General features: G+C 42.8%; 1 protein-coding gene across 1 annotated transcript in view; it reads left to right on the top strand.

Annotated features, from left to right (window-relative positions):
* slc4a11 (solute carrier family 4 member 11) overlaps positions 1–27,521 on the top strand; it is a 227,040-nt gene that overhangs the window by 52,530 nt on the left and 146,989 nt on the right. The window contains exons 2-3 of the mRNA XM_080751219.1: positions 14,949–14,999; positions 25,606–25,722. Of these exons, the coding sequence (XP_080607345.1) occupies positions 14,949–14,999; positions 25,606–25,722 (168 nt within the window). The remainder of the gene's footprint in view (positions 1–14,948; positions 15,000–25,605; positions 25,723–27,521) is intronic.

Here is a 27,521-nt window from a genome sequence, read left to right as displayed (position 1 = left end):
CAATTCAGGAAGGAAGAAGACGCCTGATACTCCCACCTGATACTCGATCAAACAGAGAGCTGAGTTGACGTTGCCTTGCTTGTGGGTTTTGACACAGATATTTTAGACCCGGAAAGCATCTGTGTCGCTTTGGACTTGAACCACTTTAAACGTTATTTACTTTAGCTATTCAAAAATAGCAGATACACAAGCTCATGAAAACGTGTGCAAATCTTTGAATGTATATTTTTCCAAGCGAACAATTGTAACTAAAACCTTTGCTTCTGGGGTATTTTCAGATGGGGGTCCACGGCCAAATACATATCAATTCTGGGGGTCCTTGACATGAATAAGTTTGAGCACCGCTGACATAGAAACATAGGTTTTTCAGAAAACTGTTAGGATTTAGAAGACATTTGTAGAGTCGACCTCAGGTCTTAATGCATGGGTTAAACTCCTCTGAGAGCGAGTGACAGAGATATCATGTAGCCGTGGTGATGAAAGGACTGAACGGAAAGTGTACTATAGAAGCCCGGCTCACTGCGGGGCATGATGGCGTAGGTTGGTTTGGTACATGAAAGTGCCCACATATGATGAGAGGTCTATACAGGTCTTTATGCACTGTACAGATGTTTCCCTCAGGTATGAGCCCAGCTATGATGAAAGCACTGACTCAAAATGAGAGTGTAACAGCTATGCTCGCAGCAGTCCAAAGTGTCAGGTGATGTGTTTGAACCGTGCACAAGCAGCAGTGCATGTTCAACATGTATACTCAACTCTTTGCAGTAATTTTACATGGCAACACAGATAAACGGGATAATTCCATATGTTTGACATTAAACAAAAGTGACTCGCATGCATGCATGCATGCACATTCACAGGATCTAGGTCAGTGTGTGTAGTAGTAGTAGCTGCGTGTGATTCAACCTGCATGCTAAACGTACTATAATGTTAAGCGCACCAAAGCAAACTCCAAGCTGCTTTGCATGCGTCTCCGTTTTCAGATTACTGAAAGGAGTGCACTATTTGACCAACATGACTCATGCCCGACACTCCTTCGAGCCTGTCCTGCACAGGAGTTGACACTAAGGTATCAGTGGCACTTACCCGTCGGGCAAGTACAGGTCATGTTCTACTTGTCCAAAGGTCATGCCCACTTGCCTGAAAAGTAAATCTTTCCATTATAAAATCATAGGTAAGATTTTAAATTACTGATCGATTTAACACTTATTTCTTTACTTTCTCTGCTGTGCGATAAAAAAAAAAAATCATACCTCCAAATACCAAATACCTGCATTGCTATGATTGAATATGTCTGTGGTTTCACAAATGTTATTTCATATTTTTAGCAACAGTAAAAACAGAACATTATAGGTAAACAGTGCTCTTATTTTACATTCCACAGACCAGAAGACAGCCTCTGGCCACATTCAGGTGTTTAGACAGATATCTGGTGTTGTGTTTGTGACGGTTGCGTAACCTCTCAAATGAGCAACCTTTATTTACCTGCCGGGGGCAGGTGGGCAAGCCTTAGTGTCAATGCCTGCTGCAGTGCAGCACGCCCAACAACATCACTAACGTTGGCTAACGCTAACTTGCCAACTTGTAGACAGTACCTTACATTTGGACAAGCTCCAAATTGGTAATTCAACAACTATCAGCTGTTTGGGCCTGAGGTGCGTCCAGTGCAGCCCCATGTACTGTAGTTGCGTCTCAGATACCAGTATAGACCTTTTTTTCCAGAGCGCTGCCGTGTAGTTGCGGTGTCGGCGCACAGCCGCACACACACATACAATAGGTGCCGCTCGACACCACAGTTATGGCTGCCGCTCTGAGAAATCTGTCTATTCTGTAGCAGGTTGAATTGATCGATAGTATGTGCACTGCTCTGTGGTTCGATTAACTGATCGAACCATTTTCTGGTATTTTCACTATTTTTGAGCGACACCTTTGCACAAACATTATTAAAAAATTGCTCCACGATTTATTGAAATGTAATCTATAGATAGGAAATTATAATGAGTAAATAATCAATAGTTGCAGCCCTACTCTAACATTGGAGATGCACAACTCTATCCTCAAGAATCGTCTTGGCACTTCTTTTTGACGTTTCGGGAGAACAGTGACAATACACCACACCAAGTGGGTGTACAGTTAATAGCAGATGCTTTTCCCATTTCTCCTTTGATAAAGCCTGAGGATGAGTTAAGACTCAGAGTTTTTGGCACAAGCACTGTGACTGCACTAAATTGTAAAAAAGTTCACTGCCAGTGAACTCACTGACAGTGGCTGTAATGAAAGGACAAAGGATGCAACTCAGATGCCACATACATGGGCCGCTTTTCTATGGCTTTGCTCAGGGTGTTGGTTAACGTCAAAATGACACTATGTGATGAGGTGTGCAAGTGTATGAGAGAGAGTGAGTGAGTGAGAGTGATACCGGTCTAGCCTGCTCTGACTTCCTGTTGGTTAGTAGTGAGCTTCCCTCATAGCTAGTCATAGTCATAGCTAGGTGTAGAGAGAGAGAACTGCTTATTATATATAAGTTGATTGCTAAGAACAGCTGGAGGTCAAAAGGGGGTGGAGCCTGGAGTTAGTAAAACCAGTTAACTCCTCCCCACTTTGTTGGAGTTAACTGGTTTATCAGACAGTTGGAGGATCCAATGGAGTTAGCTGGTTTTGTCAGAAGCGCTTTTTAATACTTTTCATTGGTTCAATATTTGTTTAACCAACACACAGACATAAAGGATGTTCAATAGCACAGAAAAAAAGGAAATTAGCTGGCTTCTGCCAGAGAGTGGTGAAAAGATCTTATGACAAAAAGTCTTAAACCCAGTGTGCACATTTTGTTATCTAGAAATAGTCCACAGGAGGAAGAAAGTGATTGTCGTTAGAGAGTCTGTTTGAAAGTATGGTCGCTGTGTGTGTGTTGAGCAGAACTGGCTCATCACTTATTGAGTGCAATGACATGATATGAGCTTTGAGGCAGGATATTAGATTCCCATTTCGCACAGGAAGGATCCCGCTGCATAAATCATGGTGTTTGTGGTCATGTTCTCTGTCAAAACCTGTGTCGGGCGAGTATGAAATGAGGATAAACCAGAAAAGTGTGCTCCTCGGAGCGCAGATCCCCACCAAGCCGGGTTGCCTTCCCAGGGCCTGCAAACTTTGGAAGGCAGACATAGCCACTTGGAATGGGATCTATGATGGAGACATATGAATATCCAGTCAGGATGAAGTTGACCATTTATTGAAGAAGATTCAGAGATGCAGAAACAGCATACATACAGCATCAGAGCTCCCGTAGGGCAGAAGACCTCCTGAAGTGTCATATAGGACACCTTCTATACACATAGATGCTCTCCCTAAATGGAGATAGAATATAAACAGGGTATACTGTGTACCATAATAAGGCTGACTAGTTAAGTTAGCAATGACCATGTATTGTATAGATCACTTTTTGATTTGCAGATAGAGAGACTATAAGCGTGGAGGAGTCAGCTCAGCTGTAGTTGAGTTGAATTAGCTGTGAAAGCTATAGCTGACCAACCACTCAATGAGTTTGAATGGAAGGCAAACAAGTACATAATACATGCATATTTGGTAATCTATACATTTCTGCCACCACAGATCTGAAATATCAAACGTATACATCCTGATCACATGACCCCAGAGGTAATGTGTACAGGTTTATTTGCCAAATCCCACCCAGTGGGAGTGAGTGTTGCCATAGGCAGCTCCACAGCACCACTTGAAGATACTGTAGGTCACCCAGTGGTATTGCAGCTGTTGAGGCCGTACTCATACTGTACATACAGATAGACAGACAGACAGACATATGTATACACAAGGTCAAATGTTGGAGTGGTAGGCACCGCTCAAAAACCTGCCTCCTGGTGGCGCTGTAACAGGCCGATGAGAAAAAAAACAGTTTCAAGTCGATCAGTCCAATGGTGCCGGAGATTAGCTGTTCACAGACATACAGACACAGGGATTGACGGACGGCGGTGAAAACATATCTCGGCCACGCCTTCATTCTGGTGGAGACTACAAATTATTATTTTGAAACACTAGATTCTTGTTATCAGATTCGATTAGAATAAAAACAAGGGAAAATCGTTCTGCTTGGGTTAATACATACATTCAAGACAAGACAATGCATAATATACAAATGAAACACCTTGCAGCGGGGCTTATGCAAATAAGCTTATTCCATTGCTCCAAAATCCACTCTTTCTTCTTTTTTTTAACCTTGTCTTTATTTTAGATTGCACCAATTAAACAGTGATGGGCAGTAGCGAGCTACAAGTAGCGGCGCTACATAGCTTAACTACATTTCTCAGTAGCGTCACGGTAGCGCAGCTCCTTTTGAACCAGCGTAGCTGTAGCGTAGCGGAGCTATTTTTAGACTCCAGTAGTGACGTAGCGTGCAACAAACGCTACACGTTACTATCCCGGCGAAATTTGACTGCTAAATAACGTTTGTGAGGAAAATAATTCCCAACAGATCCCCAAACATGTTGTTCTGCACAGCGCTGCATGCTTTCACTTCACTGTGTTGAGTACGACAGCGACTGACACTTCAGCCCGCATCTAGAGGGATGTATGGCTCTTTGAAGTGAGACCGAGCCAACGATCTGTCTCACTATATGCGCTCTCTACTACGCACTCTCTACTGCGCGAACCGGATCCCATCGTTCACTTCAAAGAGCCGTTCAAAAGATTCAATTCGTTCGCGAACGTCCCACCTCTGCATGCCCGCACCATGTTCAGGGAACGTGTGAGAAGTGAGACGGAGAACAACTGACATACAAGCTCACATCGCGTTGCAAATGCCAACATTGTGAGCTTGTAGATCTCCGGGGGCGGAGCATAAATCAGGCTTCAGCCAGAGATGGACAGTACTCGAATTACTTGAGTAAGAGTACAGAGTACTCCTGGTCACACTCCAATCCACAGTAAACTCAGTCAAAATGTTACAAGTAAGAGTAAAAAAAGTACTTGCTTTTAAATAAACGTATGTATTCAAGAGTGCATACCGGTACATGCTTTTAAAAATAAGCTACTTGAAGTACAAATAAAAGTAAAAGTACTCAAGTACATTTCCACCGCTGGCTGCAGCTAATCAACTGTTTCGACAAAACAGTGAGCACACAAGTCACTGCAGTGCACTCTTTTGTCCACGGCTAACTAATGACAGTGAAGTGGCAATTTAAGGACCTTTTAGACATTTTTAATACCTAAAGTGGGGTCTTCAACAGGGGGTCCGCGACCCCTAGGGGGTCCGCGGAGGTACTGCAGGGGGTCCGTGAAATTATTGCTTAAAAAAAAAAGATTTCAAAAAATGTTTTTGTTTTTTTACATTTATGTTCAAAAAATAATCATGATTCTATCCATTTTGAATAGATGATTACTATGCAATTGACAGATTGTTGATATTATTGACATTGGTTAAGAGTTAAGATCTGTTTATTTGACAGGGACCGTGCTCATTAATGGACATGTCAGTTTTCACTTCAATGTAAATGAGCCAGAGTTAGCCCGCCGTGGGCTAATTTTCATCTGTAGTCCCTGGACCCCCATTGGTGGTGATCAACCCCCCCAATCCAACCCTTGATGCTGAGTGCCAAGCAGGGAGGCATTGGGTCCCATTTTTATAGTCTTTGGTATGACCCGGCCGGGGAATTGAACCCCCGACCTCCCAGTCTCAGGGCGGACACTCTAACCACAAGGCCACTGAGCTGGTCAGTCAGACAGACAGTCAGGATCCCCATTGGTGGTGGTGATCAACCCCCCCAATCCAACCCTTGATGCTGAGTGCCAAGCAGGGAGGCATTGGGTCCCATTTTTATAGTCTTTGGTATGACCCGGCCGGGGAATTGAACCCCCGACCTCCCAGTCTCAGGGCGGACACTCTAACCACAAGGCCACTGAGCTTGTTCTCAGTTAATAAGTAGTATGTTTAGAAATGGTAGTGGTACGGCCCACCCTGCTCGCTGTAACTTGTACATATTTAAAATAAAAAATATGTCGTAGCCCCGACCCCCCCACCCTACGAGGTGGTGGGGTAGGGGGTCCCTGCTCCATCTTCCCATCAGTTTGGGGGTCCCCGGCCTGAAAACGTTGAAGACCCCTAAACAAATATAAATAAAAGACCAAAACTACATCAAAAGTTATCGTCAAATTGACTATAGTAAAAGAGGCACACATTGTGAAAATGGCAGATCTACAAGCTCCAAACGTGAGCTTGTAGATCTGCTATTTTCACAACATTTATCGGTGGAACAGAGTGAAACTAAATGTAATGCCTCAACTCCTAATTCCAATTGATTGTCAGGGTGGGGTCCCCAGTTCAAAAAGGATTTTTGGGGGGGTCACAGCCTGAAAAGGTACACATTTAATGTGTACGTAAAGTAAATTAAAAAAAGTAAATTAAAGGATGACACAAAAAGCCAGACATAAGGGCTTGTTTCCAGTTTTATAATAATCAACCGAACTGAGCATTTTTTGCCTGCCTATTTGTTTGGTGGAAAGTTGTACTTGATCATGAAGTTGATAAAAAAAAAAAAAAAAAAGTAGCTTTGTAGTAGTTAGCTACTTTTTCCGTGTAGCTTGTAGCTTGCTTTGCTACATTTTCTGTGGGTAGCTTCGTTGTAGCTTAAGCTATATTTCATCAAGGGTAGCTTGTAGCTTAGCTTACTACATTTTCCAAGTAGCTTGCCCATCACTGCAATTAAACAAACATGACAAGACACACCAATAATAAACACAAATACCATCAAATCAAAATCAAATGCAAAATATAAAAATCCGCTCTTTTTGTACTTATAAACACACTGTTTAGCTAACATGCAGAAGTGACCGCAGGGTTATGTCATTGTTGAGATTCTGCCGGCAAAACGATTCAGTCACATTCTAAAACTTGTCTCACAAGACTTCCGAATCCCATTGGAGCAATAGGATTTTGATAAAATAACAGCTTATAACACCTGGACGAGTTTCTAAAATAGATAAATTAATAGATAAAATACAAGAATGCCATTTAGTCCCTAATTCTCCTTTAACTGTACTGCATTGATACATTTAGCTCTTCATATACAAGTGAGTCACTCTGTGTCGATAATAGCATCTGTTTTTTGCTTCCCGTTCCCAACCACTTCCTCCGCTCACTGGCGCACATTGAGGCGCTTCTATGTGATGAGGAAGTGTGGCCGAGGCACGGGAGGTTGAGGTTCTGAAATTGAAGCGGTTTGTCATAGAGGTATTTTTCTCATACCCAGACTGATAACTGAACTTTAACTGTCTGAGTAAAGTGATTGTGGCCTACAGTTCTGCCTCCTACAGCTGTTATTAATACGAGCCTGTCAAGGCGTGCAAATTGAAAGCATCCTTAATCTGTCAAAGTGTTGCACACAGCCCTTTACGGCAAAGAATATGGTGCAAAGAAACCTTATTATCTTCCAGTATGTCATATACATCTAAATATATAAACGTTACAGTACAATGAATCTAATAACTAAATTAACCTTTACATTGTGTTTTAATTGATTGTTGAATATCTATCTTAATGTAAGAATGTCTTGGCCAAAATAATCCATGACTACGTACAGTAATACAACACATACATACAGTACATACATACATACACACACACACACATTCATATGTCATATCACACGTCTCCCTCCAGTCTATTACCTGGATCTCTTCATGTGTCCTGTGTTACCTAACAGCGCAACAAGACATGCGAGTCACAGATGCTTGACATCTGCAGTCGATCAATAAAAGACCGGCAGGCTGCAGCTGCCTGCAGTCAACACAAACACAAACACACGTCGTTCCGCTGGTTTGATTTCAGCACTACACTAAAGTGTACTATACGGTTTTAAAGATTGCTCTTCAATTGCCGTAACCCGCATTTATTGAGAGCGAAGTTGACCGAGCACGGACGCTTTTACAGAAATGTCCTGGCCTCACGTTCATACAGTTACACTCAACATTTTGCTATTGTGAAGCTTTAATGCCCCCTGCTTTGCCCAAGTGCAGCTTGATAGTAGCTGTCAAATACTATTTTACTATTTGGAAAAACATTTTAAAATACTTCAAATAGCTGATATTTGAACTAAGAAAATGTTTTTCAAAATAGTAAAAAAGAAATAGGGCCCTATGACTTTCCCCTCATATTTTCCCAGAAAGATGGAGGGTTGAAGAATTTTGAGACTCTCAACTCCAGTCTACAACTACTCTGTTCTGCTTTTCTACATGTACAGTATATAGATTATAGCAGATGTTGCTGCCAAGAAAGAAAACAAAAAACAAGCATGTGATGGAGAACAAGAGCTGGAAGTTTTGTAGAAATCACACCCAGTGTGAAATGAGTGGTGCCTTTTATGAGTTAATTTCATTCAACGTGTCTGTATGTACCTCCTCCTCACAGTTTGTGCAACGGTAGTGCTGGAAAAGTATTGGCACCCTTGCATTTTCTTCCAAAAAACAATATTTCTTCCAGAACCCTGCTGGGAAATTAAAACACATTTCAGCATCAACCTATGTACTCATTTGGTTTGCAGAGGAACACAACAAACAACTGGAATAAATACTGAATCCTAGCTCTGTTTCACACAGAAAAGAAAAGAAAAGAAAAGCTGGTGATTCAATCTAGTAATCATTTATCCAACCAATTTTTGTGTCACTGCATGGCCTACACTGAGTATGGACAAGAAATCTCAAGACTACAAGTCCATCTCCAGAGACCTTGATGTTCCTGTGTCCACCGTGCACAATGTTATCAAGACGTTTAAGGCCCATGGTACTGAAGCCAACTCAATGAAAGTGGGTAGAAGACCCAAGACCCCCCTTCTGAAAGAAAGACAAAAGAAAGCCCGGCTGGAGTCTGCCAAAACACACCTGAACAAGCCAAAATCATTCTGGGAAAATGTCCTGTGCACAGACGAGACCAAATTAGAGATTTTTGGTAAATCACATAAACTCTATATCTATAGGGGGGAAAAAACTAAGCCTTCGAAGAAAATAACACTCTCCCAACAGTCAAACATGGAGGAGGTTCACGTTTTGGGGTTGTTTTGCAGACTCTGGTACTGGGTGCGTGGCATTATGAAAACGGGCGATTACCATTGGTATTTTGCAGCGAAATGTTTCACGGTGTCATGAAGCTGCATCTCGTTGCTGTAGAACGTCGTGGGTCTTCCAGCAGGACAACCACACGAAACACACATCCAATTTAAGCACTCAGGAATGGTTCAACAGTAAACGCTGGACTGTGACCAGCAATGAGTCCAGATCTTAATCCCATTGAACACCTGTGGAGGGGACCTCTTTGCCAAAAATAGCTGATCAACAAGCTAGGCGTTGTGAGCTGCTATTTTTTGGCTAAAGTTCTCAGAATATGGACGCTAGAAAAATAATTTCTATCACAGAAAGATTTGGAGGACCCCCTCTAGTAACTCTGAGGACCCCCTGTGGAAGACCCCTGATATAGACAGTTCACTGCAAAAAACACACTCAGCAGTAATAGAATAGCAGTTCTGTTAGTGAACCCCGGAGGCTAGATCATTATTATGTGCAGATTAAGCAGTCTAATTGCATGGAGAATAAACGAGTCCCTGGTCCTTTTACTCCGGAGTTTTACTCTTGAGAGTTGAAGACATGCGGAGCACCTGAAGTGTAAATTAAGATGCACATGAGAACGTCCATCTCTGCTCCATAAAATATAAAGTATTGTAACGTTTAGCAGACTGAGAGCGGGGTCGTTACACTATAGCTTATAAAGCAGGGGTCTTCAACAGGGGGTCCGGGACCCCTTGGGGGTCCTCAGAGTTACTACAGGGGGTCCTCCAAATAGATAGAAACTTTTTTTTCTCCTGTTTTATATTAACCACTTGAACCCAAGTGTCCATATTCTGAGAACTTTAGCCAAAAATAGCAGATCTACAAGCTCACAACATGCTCACAAAAATAGCCGATCTACATGCTCACAACTGAATTAAACGTTGAAGACCCCTGCTATAAAGTAAATGTGCTGCACATCTCTTGGTGCACAGAGTATCTTTGTACACAGGACATATCTTGTCATCACTATGCAGAAACCTTGTATCTCCAAGTTTCAAATGTGCATGTTTTTTTTCCGTAAATTAAAGCCCTGCCTCATCATATAAAACCGTTGCACAAAACTTGTGAAAATAGCAAATCTACAAGCACACAACGCCTCGCACCGTGAGGCGTTGTGTGCTTGTAGATCGTCTATTTTCACTAGTTTAAATCTTTTTTTTAAATGATAAATACAAAACGAGCGGTTTTGGACATACAAGGTTTCCACTTGACCACGACGTTATGCATGTAAGATGATCTGTCATTCTGTGCGCATGCATGTGTGTGTGTGCAGGTGCATGCGCGTGTGCGTGGACGCACGTGTGTGTCTATCTAGTTCTTGTCTCGGCGGTTTTCAAATGAAATTCAGTGTTTTAGAAAAGGCACTGATGATCACTTATTTTCGTTCTGGCTGGCAAAGATAAAAGAGGATGTGAGCATAATAATGTGCGTGTGTGTCCGTCCGTCTTTCAGTCAGCTGAACGTGTCTGTGTCCCAGGGGTGTCACACCAAATTCTGGGCCCTGGGCACAAGGATTCACTCACATTTTGTGCTTTAACTATTGAAAAATAGCAGATATACAAGCTCACAGCGCAGCACTGATTGCTGCACTGTGAGCTTATAGATCTGCTATTGTTGAAAAATCGTGACAATTCTTTGAAAAGTCTTTGAATATTTCAAGTCCTTCTGAGGTTTTTTGAAAAACCTAGGTTTCTATGTCAGTGGTGCTCAAACCTTTTCATGTGAAGGACCCCCAAAATGATATGTATTTGGCCACGGACCCCCATCTCAAAATATTTAGTTCCAGGGACCCCCCAGAAGCAAAATTTGAGTTGCATATGTTCGCTTTAAAAATACATGTATTCAAAGATTTGCACACATTTTCACGACTATTCAAAAATAGCAGATATACAAGCTCGCAGTGCGGCACTCGGTGCCGCGCTGTGAGCTTGTATATTTGCTATTTTTCAATAGCTAAAGTATCAAATAATTAAGGCCTCTCCACCTAGTAACTCAGTCCCACTTCCCCCCCCCCCTTGTGACGCCCCTGTCTGTGCCCGCCCTTCTAAATCTCTGTGTGCATTCGTGCGGTGGTGTGGATTTTTTATTTTTTTTAGCAGTCATGTGAGTGAAATATCCGGCAGGCATGTGGCTGATGTTGGGGCCTAGTATGAATATGTAAACACATCAGCTTAATGCCTGAGAAAAGCCTGACTCAAGGCCAAAGAAAGATGCGTCATGACATCCTCTTCTGCCCTTCAACACAGCCTGCAATGTCCCCCCTACCAGTGGTGTAAAGTAACTATGTACATTTACTCAATTACTGTACTTAAGTACAATGTTGAGGTATTTGTACTTTACTTGAGTATTTCCAATTTCCAATACGTTTACTCCTACTCCACTGCATCTCGGATCCAAATATTGTACTTTTACTCCACTACAATTTTTTCAAAGGTTTAGTTACTAGTTACTTTGTAGATTGGGATTATTATTACAAAACGTATTGTAACCACTTCAGCGCTATATTATACATTTTGGTCATTTAAAATAGCTGAGTTTGTAGTTCTGCAATTTTCAACAATATTTGTACACATTTGAAAACTTGAAATTCTGCATAATAAGTACTCTTACTTTTTGTACTTTGCGTACATTTTGACACCAACACTTTCGCACTTTCACGCAAGCAAATTTTACTGTGGAATATATCTACATTGCATTATTGATACTTTTACTTGCGTAAAATATATGAGTACCTTTTCCACCACTGCCCCCTGTTCTGTTCTGTATCTCCTTATGTTCCACTACACTGTTCTGTATGACCCTCTACTCTGTATCTCGTCGTATATTTTGCTATCCACATTCTGTACACATCCGCAGTGTCGCATGACGCACGCGTTTCCCTCTGCTGTCGCCGGCAGTAGAATCACTGCAAACTGAATGCAGTTCTGTTTGATAATGGCTCCCATATGGGTTTTTGCTGTTGTCATATACTGTCACAGTGATGTTAAACATGATGTAAATCAGTATTCTGTTTGTGTTTGTTCAACTCCTCATGTGTAATATGCTATGCTCGTATTCTGTTGAGGCATTTTACTGTGTGTGCGTGTGTGTGTGCATGCGTGCGTGCATGCGCATGTGTGCGCATCTATGCAGTTCACAATTTGTGTTTCTTTGAAGAGTCTCCTTGGAAATTGATACATTCAGCATTTTAATAGCACCCACTTAGTCTAAAATGACAAAATGATTCCTGTAGTCAAAGTAAAACACATTATTGACTATCAGCCAAGTGAAGCTTATTTAAAGAATAATACTATTTCGGAATATTGAGAAATGCACATCTCAAGTATACATAATATGTTTTAGTTGAAACTCCATACGCCCCCAAGTTCAGGTTGTTTGTATTTCTGCGTGTCTGTGTTTCTGGACAATTATGTCCAAATATGGATATCCCCGTAGTAGTCTAATAATAGTCTTCATTAGCCAACAGTTTCTCTGCTCTGGCTGGATCAGAGGGAGACGGGGAGAGAAAAGTAGCTAGAGCGAGATGGAGAGGAACCTGTTTCACCCACACAATAACCTGGGTACCAACGATCACATTTATTCTGCCCATATATGGAAATATTCCACATCACAAATCAGGGTTGTTATTATTACTTTAAATTGGCCATTAAAAAATAAAATAGAAGCTATTTATACTGCATTCAGAACACAAGGCATTGCTCACATACAGTAATCCTGATTTATACTTTGTTGTACAGTGGAGTTGCGAGCCGAAAATAGCAGATCATCGCGTCCGTGGCGTGTTTTGAGCTTATAGATCGTCGTTCACTTTGAAGTGTGTGTGTTGGGGGGGGGAGTATAATAATGCTATACAAGAGTTTGATCTCAAACAATAACCCAGGAAATGCAAGATACCAACGATCAGAGTGAGAGAGGGAGAGAGAAAGGGAGATGGTATGGGAAGGGAGAGAGCCTTTTTCCCCCACGCATTAATGCTGGTTACCGACGATCAGGAAAGCTGATCAACATTTATGATAATAATGTTCATGTTCTGTTAATAATGCTGTTTACAGTTACAGTACCAGCACGTTGCAGCATGTTGTATTAAATCAAGGGTTCTTCAACAGGGGGTCTGAGACCCCTAGGGGGTCCTCAGATGTTACTTCAGGGGGTCCTCCAAATCTTTGTGTGACTTTTTTTCTCCTTTGTTATATTAACCACTTGAACCCTAGAGTCCATATTCTGAGAACTTTAGCCAAAAATTGCAGAACTACAAGCTCACAACGTCTCGCGCTGTGAGGCGTTGTGACTGTGAGCTTGTAGATCGGCTATTTTTGGCAAAGAGGTTTGCTGTAGAGGGGGAAAAGAGCAGACTAAGTACAGAGTGAAAGGTCAAATGTATTAAGTATTGACGGTTCAAGTGGTTAAATATCTGAAAACACATATTGACATGAATCCAAAATACACTGATGATTGTGCTGTCAAATGATATATAATCCATGAAAAGTTGTGGGGGGTCCCTGCTTCATCTCTCTCTCAACTAAGGGGTATTTGGCCTGAAAACTTTGAAGACCCCTGTATTAAATTGTACCATCCAGTTATTTTCAGCTGGCATCCAGGACAAGTTACAGTGACTATCAGAATATGCTTTAATGATATATTCTTACTGAGCTGAAGAATCAAAGGCACAGCGTACATACAGTATAATATTTCCCTGTGTCCCTGGTTAGTTACCCCATGTATAATAGAATACAGCCAAAGGACACTGGGGACATTTTTCATTATTAGTCTGTCAAGATTTCCTATCCCCAGTATGGATTGTTCCGTATATGATAAGAAAACCAACATGAAGGGCTATACTTTTAGGTTATAAATGATATTGTTGTATTTTGGAGGTTTTATTCAAGGCATCAAGTCAGTGTGAGTCTTAGACAAAAATGGATGTTAAAAAGCATATCATCGCTGGTTATAACCTCGACACAATAACCGTTTTCTAAATAAAGGTCTTCAGAAAAGTAATAATCATACTAGATATTCTGAATAGACTCTAAGGCCTAATGATCTCTTACAGCTCCACCTATCATCTCACTGATGTAAAAGACTGTTAAACCTTTAAGACAGTGGTTCTCCACCTGTGGTTCGGGACCCCCAAGGGGGTCCCCAAATTATTATTATTATTATTATTTTTATTTATTATTTTTTTTTTGGTTGGTTCCCAGATGATTAACTTGATGTGCAACATTGTTTTCTCACTCAACAGTAAACAAACCACCATAAAGTGTATCTGCACATTTCTAAAGTGACAATTTGGACTTTTTAACACATGACAAATTAAACATTGGCCAAATTGTCAAATATTAGAGGCAGAAATTGTGAAAATAGCCGATCTACATGCTCACAACGCCTCGCAAGGCGAGGCGTTGTGAACATGTAATCTGCTATTTTCACAATAGAACCGTGTTATACAAAATGTAATGCCTCAACTCTAAGTGCTCGTCAGGGTGGGGGGTCCCCAGTTAAAATATGATTATTTTGGGGGTCAGCCTGAAAAGGTTGAGAACCACTGCTTTAAGACACAGAAAGCATCCGTGCTATTCAAAGGTTGTCCTATCCACGAGTTTCCTACGCCCCATAGTGCATTGCGCAAACGTCTGCACCGAGGTTCCGCCGCCGATTTACAAGCTCACAACGGGTTGCATCTGTGACGCGACGTGAGCTTGTATGTCTGCTGTTAAACCCGGAAGTTTGGTCCTGATAGTCTCCAGTAAACTCCCGCGGAAACTTGTGGATTCATTGTGTTATAAGTTCACTCTGCCTAGACTCAACCTCACTGACCACTTCTCTCCTCCTCTTCCCTACAGAGGCTCCTCCCTCTGGGATGTCAAAGAATGGATACTTCTTTCAAGAAATGGGTGAGTGTGAGTTACAAAGAAGGATGAATAATTTGCTTTTTATTAGGGCTGCACAATTAAACACTTTAATAGCCAAAATACGTCCCCAGACGTCTTAACTCTGGCTGGCAATGCTTGCATCTTTACCAGGTAAAATAATAAATAAGGCTTTTTTAGCACCAGGTGAGCAAAAATGCTACATTTCCCATCTGGCTTAGCGGCCGATTTGCACGCATGCATTTCCTGATTGAGATCACGTGCACAGTGCACGATCATTTCAAGCTCCATAGGCAATGCTTGTAAAAATGGAGCACGTTATGACTGAAGGGAGCCACGATCTCATGTGCGCCCGTCACGCACACCGGTAGGTTGAATGCAGCCAATGATGGCAGCCAATGTGTTGGAAGCAATTAGCAATCATTTAACAATTCACAGTTGCTTAAATGTGAAACTTGCATCATTTTATATGGACAGCTATTCTACCTTACCATTACACAAGGGTTAATATTCAGAGCATGTACAGCTCATCTCCCTGTCTACCAGGCTCACAGATGCCATTCCGTACTATTTGGCAAATATTTGGCAAAGATGAGTTGCGTATCAACTGTTTTTTATCCAGTATCGGTGCTGGTGCATAAACGGTGCCAGAACCAACACTTTTCAATAAAACCAAAACTAAAGGATTAATTATGTATTATTTATTGTATAATAGTCAGCAAAATAATCAGCTTTATCATGTTAGTCATAATTGTGCAGCCCAGTGTTATACTGCATTGGTCTTCATTTTTTATGAAAATGTATTCATGATACTGATTGATTGATGGCTCCACTCTGGATGCAAGGTCATAGAAAAGCCCCTTAGAGCTTGTGAAGGAGTTGGTCCTTGCTTGCTCAAGTACTCTTGAATGAATGGATTAATGAATGTAAGTATTTGGTGATAAAAGGAAAGAACGCATCAGAAGACAAAAAAGCCTTTGAACCCAATTGATAAATAGATGCAAGGAACCAACCAAGCAGTAAATCCCTACTCTCCTTCAAGACCGCTCTAAAAGAGGCTGCAACTGGGAACAAACTGGCTCCTATAATAAAGTCAAAGCCTAGCCTAAAAGAAATTGCTGGTCGCGATAATCCGTCGCTGACTTATTGGCAGTTGAATGAAGCTAGTTTTTATTTCTTTTTTTCACAAAAGTAAACCATCTAGTTTTTGTGAGATCACATGGTTTTTGGCTGTACTCTTCTTTAGCGATGCTGGGATCATTCACAGATTTCGGACGAGCGCCCTCTATCGTAAACCGCTGAAATGACGGATCTTCTTTTCCTAAATCTTTGTCCATTTTTCAACCAGTGTCAATTGCTTAAAGGACAACTCAGCCCTAAATCACTTCTAGGCTCATTTTCCTACTTATATTGATCAGAAAAGACTGTCCATGGGGTCTATTAGGCAGAAATGCCCTTGTTGTCCAGTTTCCCCTTCAGAACGCAGCAGCTGTCATAGCATAGAGTGGAGCCTATAAGCCTATCGCTTTTACACTATTTGTTGTGTTCAAAAGTGATTTTCTTTTTCATGAATGGTACTAGTTGTCATTACAAACACATCCATGCCTTTGTTGTCCCACACAAGCCACCACAATCTCATAAATAATGTTTTGGGGTGATCATTCGGCACAAGTGCCAATCAAAGTGACTGCACTGGCCAATCACAAGGCATCTTTTCCGGGACTTGGCAAAACACATAAAAGCCTAACATCTGTTTAGCAGAGTGTGATGGCTTGTGTGGGACAACGATGACATGGATCTGTTTGTAATGACAACTAGTACCACATTCATGAAAAATAAAAACACTTTTGACCACAACAAATAGTGTAAAAGTGATAGGCTTATAGGCTCCACTCTATGCCATGAGAGCGGCTGGGTTCTGCTGGGGAAACTGGACAACAGGGGCGTTTCTGCCTAATAGACCCCATGGACAGTCTTTTTGGATCAATATAAGTAGGAAAATGAGCCTAGAAGTGATTTAGGGCAGAGTTGTCCTTTAAGCTGTAATCCTGGGTGCTACTCTCCCTCTGGGGAGGGCCCCGAAATTAGCTCATGCTTCCTTCAATGCAAGGAGAGTGAGCAGGCCACTTTTTATCACCTACAGGAGGGAGTTTCCCTGGTAGGACGTAGCGCGTGGAAGGATCATGTTATTCCATCCAGTTCCTCTCCCCTCCATCAGAACAGGATTACGGCATGTTTTTTGTGAGGATACTGTACCTACCCTAAGGGACACAGGGAGAACATGCTAAATCCACACAGAAACGCCCTTTTGCCAACCCTACCTAGGGTATTGGTGCTGATGACGCGGAGGAGAGAAAACGCCCCCAGCGTCCACAGCGGGAATTGAATCCAGGACGTTCTAGCTGTGAGGCGACAGCGCTACCGACTATCGCGACCGTGTTCCCTACAGATTGACAAGTGACTTGTCAATGGCAGTGTGAGCCTTGGGTCGATTGACGAGTATATTCGTCATTGACGATATACTCCTACTGATACTGAGACAATTGTGAAATGGTTGGTATCAGCAGAATGGTTGGTGAATGAGGCCCATGCATTCAGAATAAATGTTTCATATTCTGCTGTTCAGGCACAGACTGGCCATCTGGAAGTTTGAGAAGTTTTCTCATAAGCCCATAAGAAAGAAAAGCTTTTCATGCATTGATGCCACAAAATCTTCAAAACTCTTCAAAGTGAGTGACTGCTGCTGCCATTGGTGACGTTCACGGGGAGAGCAGTATAGTTGTGACAAAGCAAGGGAGAACAAGGGCAGTGTATCATCTCACCATGAATTATACATTAATGATTAATGACTGATGTAGATAAAAGTCTTTGTTGAGTTCAGAAGTTTCTCAAATCACAGGTTCATTCAGCTGATAAAAAAAAAAGAAACTCGATAACTTAGACATATTATTTCTCAGAGTTACTACAGGGGGTCCTCCAAATCTTTGTGTGATAGAAACTTTTTTTCTTCTTTTTTATATGCATGCACTTGAACCCTAGTGTGCATATTCTGAGAACCAAAAACAGCAGATACAAGCTCACAATTTGTTGAGCCGTTGTGAGCCTTGTTGAGCCGTTGTGAGCCTTGGATAAAGTTGCTGTATAAATGTACCATTTACCAACTGCCTGTAGATCTGCTATTTTCGGCAAAGAGGTTTGGTGTAGAGGAGAAAAATAGCAGACTAAGTACAGAGTGAAAGGTCAAGTTTATCAAGTGTTGAGTGGTTAAATATCTGAAAACACAAATTGACATGAATCCAAAATACAATGATGATTGTGCTGTCAAACGATGAAACTACAGGATATGCATCCATGACAAGGTTGTGGGGGTCCCTGCTTCATCTCTCTCTCAACTAATAGGGGTCCTTGGCCTGAAAACGGTGAAGACCCCTGGATTAACTGATCCACTGCCAAGAATATTTAATCCAAGCACTAAACACCGCCAGCTATTTTTCATTTTCCTTACCTTTTCAAGTACTCACAGAACATGTTCCTATTTTTCAATCGATCCCGCGTTGGATCAGGGACAAGATTTCTCTTTTCCGGGGGAAAAAAACATGAGTGATTTGGCCTTACTTGCTTAAGATATTCCCATCACAAGATCCCCTGTTATAAAGAGGGGCAAGGTTCAATGAGGAAGGGGAGAAAAAGAGGTTCTAGATTTTGGCAGGGAGCCTGTGCAGTACATTACTACTGTATTGATTGCAAAACAGACTATAGAACTGGTCATGCTGGACCCTTTAGTTTGTATATCTTGACTGACCGATCAGCTGGTTGATGCACTTTGGCTGTATAGTCGCTGTGCTATAAATTCCCAAACTGTCCGTTGCTGCTATGGGTGGTTTAGGAACCAGTCCATAATTCCTTGGGGCACACGTCTTGTCTTAAAGATAGATATCAAAACCTGTTGCACGGAAACCTTTCCCAGAAAACAACATTTGACTTGAATGTGGCACGCTGCACAGCACAGCGCAAACAACACACACAACATGGCAGATCTCAGTTTACTCTTTTTGATTAAGTTGACTTTTTACTGCAGCTTAAATTGATGAGCAGGTGGGTTGTGCTTGACTGGTGCCTTTATCCTGTGCAGCTTACAATAAGTTCAAGCAGAGTTCCAGAGTCACAGCACGCATGTCAATAATGTGGGGTTCTTATCATTACAGAGATTAGTCGTGCACAGTGCCGCGACCTTTTCATCAAACGTTATTTTTACTACCGGCATACAACTCTCAGTAAGAGTCCAGACCATGTTACGGACTTCCCTTCTTCTCAATATTACCAGAAACACATACACTTAAGCCATAATACTGTATGTACTGTAGCTACTAGTGGACTCCTAATGTGCCATAGTTTGATGATAGTATTTTTGCATGAATTAAATTAGTGTCCTACCTATTCTGATACTGACTGTACAGTATAGTGTACACGTTCCACGTTCCAAGTCTAATCTGTGTTTAGGCTTAACTTTTTTGGTCCTTTTTGGTACAGTCAGTGCTTTTGATGCACATCACATGAACAATATAATATATTTTGTTTTTTTAATCAAAGATTTGCTACTGATATGGGCTAGTCTTGCCTCACCCCTGGACCTGACGCACGCACGCACGCACGCACGCACGCACGCACACATACACACACACACACACACACACACACACACACACACACACACACACACACACACATAAACTCTCTCTCACTCACTCTGTCACTCACTCACTCACAACACTGGCTCCCAAAAAAATCTCACACGTTCCATCACTTTTTAAGTTATAAATAATGAAACTCTGTCGCTGGCTCTTAAGATAACAGGAGTTTCATTTCATTACCTTGAAGCCAAGGAGAGGTACCCAATTAGTATGTGCAGTGCAAGACAGAATGTGCCTTGCGTTGGATACACTGCTTCCCCCCCTCCCCCCTCCTCCTGTCCCCTTCCCCATCTCCCCTAGCCAATTATTCCTGTGCCGCATCACACCGTTTCACTCTGCGCATTCTCTCACGGGGGGTGGGGGGTGGGTTGAAACTTAAAGTCTTTATTAGGCTACCCTTTTTATCGAGATATAAACGCAATTACATTATCGTGGACGGTGCGAGCCTTAACCACCATTGTCATCTAAGAGGTTCATTAACGGTAGATTGGTCAGGCCGCCTTGGCCCGCGTTCCGATCCCGTGCGCAGGCGTGTATGTCTGCCAGGCTCACCGATGGTTTTCCTGTATGACCTAACCCTCAGCCAATGTTGTACAGTATGCCGTGCTGCTGCCTTAATGCACGCGATGACTGGATGACAGAGGTATGACGGAGTGAATGAGCTGATGCTGCAGATATGTGTGAAGGTGTTTTTTTTTCTTTCTTTTTTTTTCAGTGCAAACAATCAAACATCTCAATAATAAAACATTATTCCCAGTGCACTTATTTTTTTTACCTGTGAAGGTGTTTAGTGGCTCAGGGGTAGAGTTGTTGCCTTAGAACAAACACGGAGGGTTCCCGAAGGGTTCCCAGTTCGATCCCGGGCTACCCCAGAGTTAGTGTCAAAGAGTCCTTGAGCAAGACTCTGAACCCCTAGTCGCATGCTCCTGGTGAGCAGGTTGGTGCCTTGCATGGTGTCCTCTGCCGTTGATGTGTGAATGATTGAGTAAAGCACCTTGGATAAAGGTGCTGTATAAATGTACCATTTACCATTTCCTCAATTTTACAATACATGCACCCATTGTCCCAATACCAAATGTCCACACAGTAATTAGTGTGGTTGCCATAAGCAACACACTATAGTTCCCCCGTAATCGCGCCGCCTAATCCAATACATTCTCACATCTTTAGAGACCTTTTTCTCTGAACTGTGTTCCTAGGGCAGCGAAAAAGTTTTTTTTTTAGGCTAAATAGCCTCAAATCGGGCAAAAAAAAAAAAAAAGCCGATAGCTAACTGTTAGCTCTCTTCCTCCGGTTCACGTTCATAACACTGTTTGCAGTGAAAACCCAAAGCACTTCTGCCTGGGTACCCGGATGTTATAGCGCAACACATTCTCACCCCTAAAGCGTCATACAACCGACACGTTGTGAAGTACAGTACTGCTTCGGACGATAGACACTTTGGGATTGCCTACTGTTTCACGGGTTGGACGCATTGGGTGGTCTAAGAAGAAAGAAAAAAAAAGTTGTTCCCGAAGCGGGATTCGATACCGCTCTGAAGGGCTTACTGGTTTACCAGCCACCCGTCGCTACCGCTCACTGCACTATAAACGACGTACCGCGCCGTCTCAGGCGCCGATGAACCCCGAGAGACGCCGCCGAGGGAGCGGTAGCGACCGAGTCGCCGCGGCGAACGGTGTGAACGGCGCATGAGCCGACTCAGCGGCGTTACCGAATTATGTGCCGTTATGGACAGAATAGTACATTTTGACCAGGGGACTGCTTCCCCTGGTCAAAATGTCCGAATACGGCTCAAAGAAGGGACTATGTTATCATCCACGTTGTCAAAGATAAAAGCACAAAAAAAAGGGAATTTCCCAGTCGTCTGGTTAGCTCAGTCGGTAGAGCATGATGATGCTAATCCAGAGACCCGGGTTCGATTCCCCGTGATGGCCGTGATAGTAAAATATTCCAGTAAACACATGTCGGCGCATGCGTACTAAGACTCTGCGTTCTCGTCCTAAAACTCTCCGTTCGTGTCCGACCGTAGACGCAGTAGACGTTCCAAAGCGTCGCACGGGTGAAGCAGAAAGCGAGTTGGGAATGCGTCGGGAGGCTGAAGCAGAGGGGGTGAGAACGGGTTGTATAGCGAAGGCTTATGGAGAAATGTCTGGCACTTTAGCGGCCTCTTGTGGCCCCTGGCAGTTAACAAGTTAATATTCTTGGATAAACTTTGACATCACCATTATAGAGTCCATTGAGTTCAATGGGGGAGTGGTGCGACTGCGAGCTTCAGGATCGGTCAAGCTCCCCATGACAATCCGGCTATCCAGACCATGAAGCCTCACATGACAGCCTTCACCCAACCAAACATCACGATACCTTGATATTGTGATGTCGTCCTTTTCCCCCTCTCTGATTGACTCCCCATTAACACACTTGGAGTTGGCCGTTTTTGAAGAAAAAAAAAACGCTCTCCCTTGGTCTCCCTACTCTCCACTCCCCACTCCCTATTTCCTACTTCCGGTTTCGGCATGATCGCGATCGCGAAATTCATGTTTACTCCCAGAACAGCTCTATCTTTCAAACATGGCAGCCATGTTTGTTTACATTTGAAGAAAACACTTTAGCCTCTATCTTTTGAATGCCTGAACGGATTTCCAAGCAGATATTTGTATTTGAAAGCTGTGAATGGCATGCATCATCATTCTGGCAATTGAAGACATTAGTCAATTTTAATTCTTGGCAACAAGCAGGTTAAAGTCTACGGCAACCACGCTTGCAATTTCCAATTTCATCTTTCTAGTTAAATACTGTTGTAGTAGCACAGCAGGACAGAGCTACCCATCTAAAATCACTGTCTGAAAGATGTGACATTTTGTCTACTCAGGCAAAATGGTTAGCGACCAGACTCACCACAGATCTGGACCCTGTTGCTGTCTCTGGACTGTGTTGCTTTATTAAACATCCAGCAGTAGACATCGAGCTGGCAATCTTCTCCTACAGAATGAATAGATTGCATTTTGGGATGAAAACCCCCTCTGTTTGTTTGTCTTGGTTTGGTTGCTTGCTGCTCTCTCCCAAGGTGAACTGAAAGTCAGAGCCCAGCCATTGAGTCTGAAGTGTGTGTGTGTGTGTGTGTGTGTGTGTGTGTGTGTGTGTGTGTGTGTGTGTGTGTGTGTGTGTGTGTGTGTGTGTGTGTGTGTGTGTGTGTGTGTGCGCGTGCGCGCGCGTGCGTGTTTAAAGGGAGGGATTTGTGTGAGAGTGGGGCCGTTTTAATGTGCATGCATGTACAGTATGCATGTCTGTGTATACAAGCACATGCATGTATGCACATCTTTATGTGTCAGGCATGCAAAGTTGTCGCTTTTCGGTAATTATTGCTGTTTTGAATTGAAAATTGTCATCTGCGTGAGTCGTGCATATCCGAAGAGAAATTGTTTGGGGGGGGGGGGTTCTGTTGTAGGGTGGTGGGGTAGGGGAGGGGCGGGGGTGTCTGTCTGATGGTAGCCTGCCTATACTAAAAGCAATTTCCAGGGTGTGAAAATCTGACGGTTTGCATGTGCGCGAATCGATTGATTGTCAACACACGGCATGCAGCACATGTCGAGACTAGACGCGTGTGGGTCGACCTGTCAAAAAGAGCGCACACGTATCAGCGCCAAAGCGAGCTCAGATCAACAATCTGTGACTGAAAGAGCTAGAATAGTTGTATAAATCCCACAGGATAACGTTAACATGGTGTTCTGGACGAGGCAGGTCGGTTGAGCTGCCACTGTGGGTGCGTGTGGGACCCTGGCACTGTGTTGTGGTGAGTGTGGACACGCCGTGCGTCCCAGAATGAAGCGCTTGTGTTGAATCCAGTCAGATACTGTAACTGCTGATGATCCCTGACAAACAGAGAGAGAGAGAGGGGTGTAACGCTGCATGTGTACATGATTCACAGTTTAAATGACACAGCCATTTAGTGGACAACTGCCTCTAGTGGATTGACACACATATTCAGTTGTATAGCGTAACACTGTGGTGTCCTCGCCCCTTTGCCCAAAATGCTTTTTGTTTGCCCCACCCTGAAGTAAGAAAACCCCTCTTATTTGTGTGTGTGTATGTGTGTGTGCTGAGGGATGATCTTGATTCAAGACAAATCGAATGAATGAACTAGAATTTGGATAGAGACTAATAAGCCCTAAAGGGCGAGGTCGCGCCATGTCTTGGCCATCTGTTAGAGTGGTTCCCCTGACATCACAGGGATGTCAGAGCGTGATGTCAGACCGGCAAACCCATAGACCGTAAAAAAGTATACACGTTCAGAAGGAGACATGATGTGCCGTTTCACATACTAAACTACGACCTTCGGTCGTAAATAAACATGATTATTTTCCATATAATTTCCTCAAAATGATACAGCTCTCCAGATCAACGGAGCGGCTATGTCTGACCTGGTGTCAGATTGTTCATAGATCTGAAACACGCCCTCCCGTTCCTTTTGGGACCATAAGGTGTTAGACACGGCAACATGTGTACATCAGTGGTTCTCAAAGTGGATTCCCTTGGGGGTCCTCCAAATCTTTGTGTGATTTTTTTATATTAACCATTTGAACCCTAGCGTCCATATGTCGGAGAACTTAAGCCAAAAATAGCAGATCTACAAGCTCACAACGCCTCCCGGTGCGAGGCATTGTGAGCTTGTAGATCGGCTATTTTTGGCAAAGAGCTTTGGTGTAGAGGGGAAAGAGAGCAGATTAATTTCAGAGTGAAAGGTCAAGTTTCTATATTGCAGTACTTTTTCCACCACTGTCTGAAAGTCCTGACACTCACAAGAGAACAGGGACCGGCAGTGTAGGATACAAATGAATGATGACCTTGGTCCATGCATACAACTCACAGTAACTCAGCGGTGGGAGAGATATGAGCGTTTAAATACATAAAATAAAGTACAAACTGGCTGAACCACTAGGCACCCCCTTGTGTGCCAGTTCTATGGTGAGGTTAAGGAGGTTATTCCTGGGCCGGCATAATGGCGAGGTTCAGGAAAATAAATTGTCCTCCCCTCCGTCGTGTCCCCGGCTGAGTTGGATACGGTCGGTGAGTTTTGGGGACTTTAGGATCAGTGGCTTTGACCCAGTGCAGACGAAATAAATGAGTTCCTGTGCTGTGTCTGGTATGGTATGGTGGCGATGTCCAGGAGATGACAGCAAGTCAGCCTGTAGGAGCTGAACAATGTGACAGTAAAGTAAAGTGAAAATGTAAGGATTTGTAGGACATTTTTAGTACCCACATACTGTAATCAAACGTGTCAGAAAAGAAAAAAGACCATTACTGCATGAAAAGTAATCAGCCGATCTACAACCGATCTACAAGCACACAACGCCTAGCAATAGGCCTTGTGAGGTAGATCTGCTATTTTCACAATATTTATCTGTGGAAGCAAAAGTAAAACTAAATGTTAACGACTTGACTCCTACGATTCCAAGTGTTTGCCTGGGTGGCTTAGTCCCCAGCAGGGTTTCCGCTAGGCATTTTTGGGGCCGGCCACCTTGGCCGGCAGGATTATATTTTACCGGCCAATCAATTAATTTATCGGCCATAATTATAATGAACGTCACATGCGTGTTTGCAGATCCTACTTGCATGCGGTGCACCCAACTGATAATTACACCATTTTATGTTAGCGCTTTCCTCTTTATCACAGATGCAATCTGTTCCTGAGTTAACTAAATAATAACTATCTACTTATGCAGAGGTATCGCTTGCCAAAAAGAAGTGAATGGACTTTATAATTACCGGCCAATTAAACATTTAACCGGTCAATGGCCGATAAATACCGGCTAACGGAAACTCTGGTCCCCAGTTCCAATATGATTTTTCGAAGGGTCCCCAGTTCAAATATGATTATTTTGGGGGGGTCGCGGCCTGAAAACGTTGGACCCTGGTGAACCCTGTCCCTGTTGTGTCCCCAGAGCAGCGGGAGGCGGAGCAAGAGGAGGGCAGCGAGGACCGCGAGGAGGGACAGGACTCGCCCATCGCCTGCGGAGATGACATCCATCTCTATGACAACCAGATCAGCCCCGGACCAGGTCTGTATTCACACTGAAAAGCCACCATGTTTTGTATGCACATAAACAGGGTAGACCAGATTCTACAGTACATAACCCCCACAGAGTAGATTGTAACTAAAACAAAACAACAACAACACCTGGACGATGTTTGTATGTCACATAACCAGAGTAGACCTGGACCAGGTCTGAGTGACCACACACAAAATGGTAATTTGTGCATTTATATAGCCTCTTTATCCAAACTTTGCAATGTTTATACATGTCACCCATTCACACACGTTGGTTCACACGCTGATGGAAGAGGCAAGGCATTGGGGAGCTCACCGTCTGGCTCTTCAGCACTAACCCAGGATAGCTGAGGAGCCGATCCCAAAGTGGGCGCTCTGATACCTGAGCCAAATCAGAGTAGACCTGGTCTGAGTCATCTGTTGTAGAACAGCTGATCTGAGTTAGTTCAATCAATACTGAGTATGTTCTCTCTGGGTTAAGCATATCGTTGTTATCGGGTGGAAACCTTGTATGTATCGGCTATTTTCACTTGTTTTGTGCGACAGCCTTGTATGATGAAGCAGGGCTTTACTTTACGAAAAAACATGATAATGTGAAACTTGGAGTTACGAGGTTTCTGTCCGCCAGTGACAATATGCATGATGACTATAAAAATCAATGGAGCTCGACCATGGTAACTGACAGGGTGATGCTCTGTTCTAATTGTGGCAATATTATAGAGAACAAGACATGCTACAATAATGTTACATGTCACAATGTCACATGTCCTCTGTTTACTCAGAGTCTACAGTATATAGTCTGTCTGTTGTCACCTCAGTGGGCCACTTTTAAACGCTGTTGAACTTGGCAGCCAGGGTCAGGGTAAGCCCTCAAAAGCAGGTAGCCATTACACTCTCTCATATTTAATATTGTGCATATTGTCACTGTCCAGCAGAAACCTTGTAATTCTTAGTTTCAAATTTGCATGTTTTTTTGTATAAATTAAAGCCCTGCCTCATCATATAGGACTGTTTCACAAAACTAGTGACAGATCTACAAGCACACAAGCACACAACGCCTCGCAGTGCTAAGCGTTGTGTGCTTGTAGATCTGCTATCTTCACTAGTTTAAATCATTTAAAAAATTATCGAACGGTTTTCGACATACGCGGTTATTACCCGACAACGACGATGGATGTACAGTATATATTTTGAGTGTGTCAAAAGAGGGAGCCTTGGGAATGATATTTGTACAAAGCTATACTTACAGTATAATGTTCAAATCTGATTGTGCAGGGTACACTCATGCGCACAACTGGCCCACTTGGCTTCATCATTCGTAATCATGTGTGCTGCTTCATATTATCTTGACAGTGCAGAGATTGAGAGATAGTACTAGTAGTTGTAGTACAGGTATGTGGTTGTCATATTCTTTGTTATTGTAAGACAGTAGTCATTGTTCACATAAATGTAGTGTAAATACTTCCTACTGTTATCGCATAACTTCATTCACTGAGGGAGCAGTGATATGGGATGTGTGCCATGATCAATACAGCCTATAACATTGGGAAACCATGCCTTCAAAATGAAAACAAATTAATGATCACAATCAAGGTTGCAGATTGTCATGAACAGTAATAGTTTAAAATATCATCATTGACTTTAACTAAAATCGTTTCTACTGTACATCAGTCACCTGCAATTCTCTGGAATTTGTAGTTGATGGTCCGTAGATGTTTCTGCCCAGGGAAGTGAGGGAACCCTGCTAAACTCTGCAGTAGGTAATGAAAGCAAGCAAAATGCCCCTTTGGTAGAGGTTTGGGTTGTGTA

The sequence above is a fragment of the Nannobrachium achirus genome (genome assembly GCF_963921795.1).
Source record: "Nannobrachium achirus genome assembly, chromosome: 20".
NCBI lineage: Eukaryota > Metazoa > Chordata > Actinopteri > Myctophiformes > Myctophidae > Nannobrachium > Nannobrachium achirus.
This window is presented reverse-complemented; position numbering and strand designations above follow the sequence as displayed.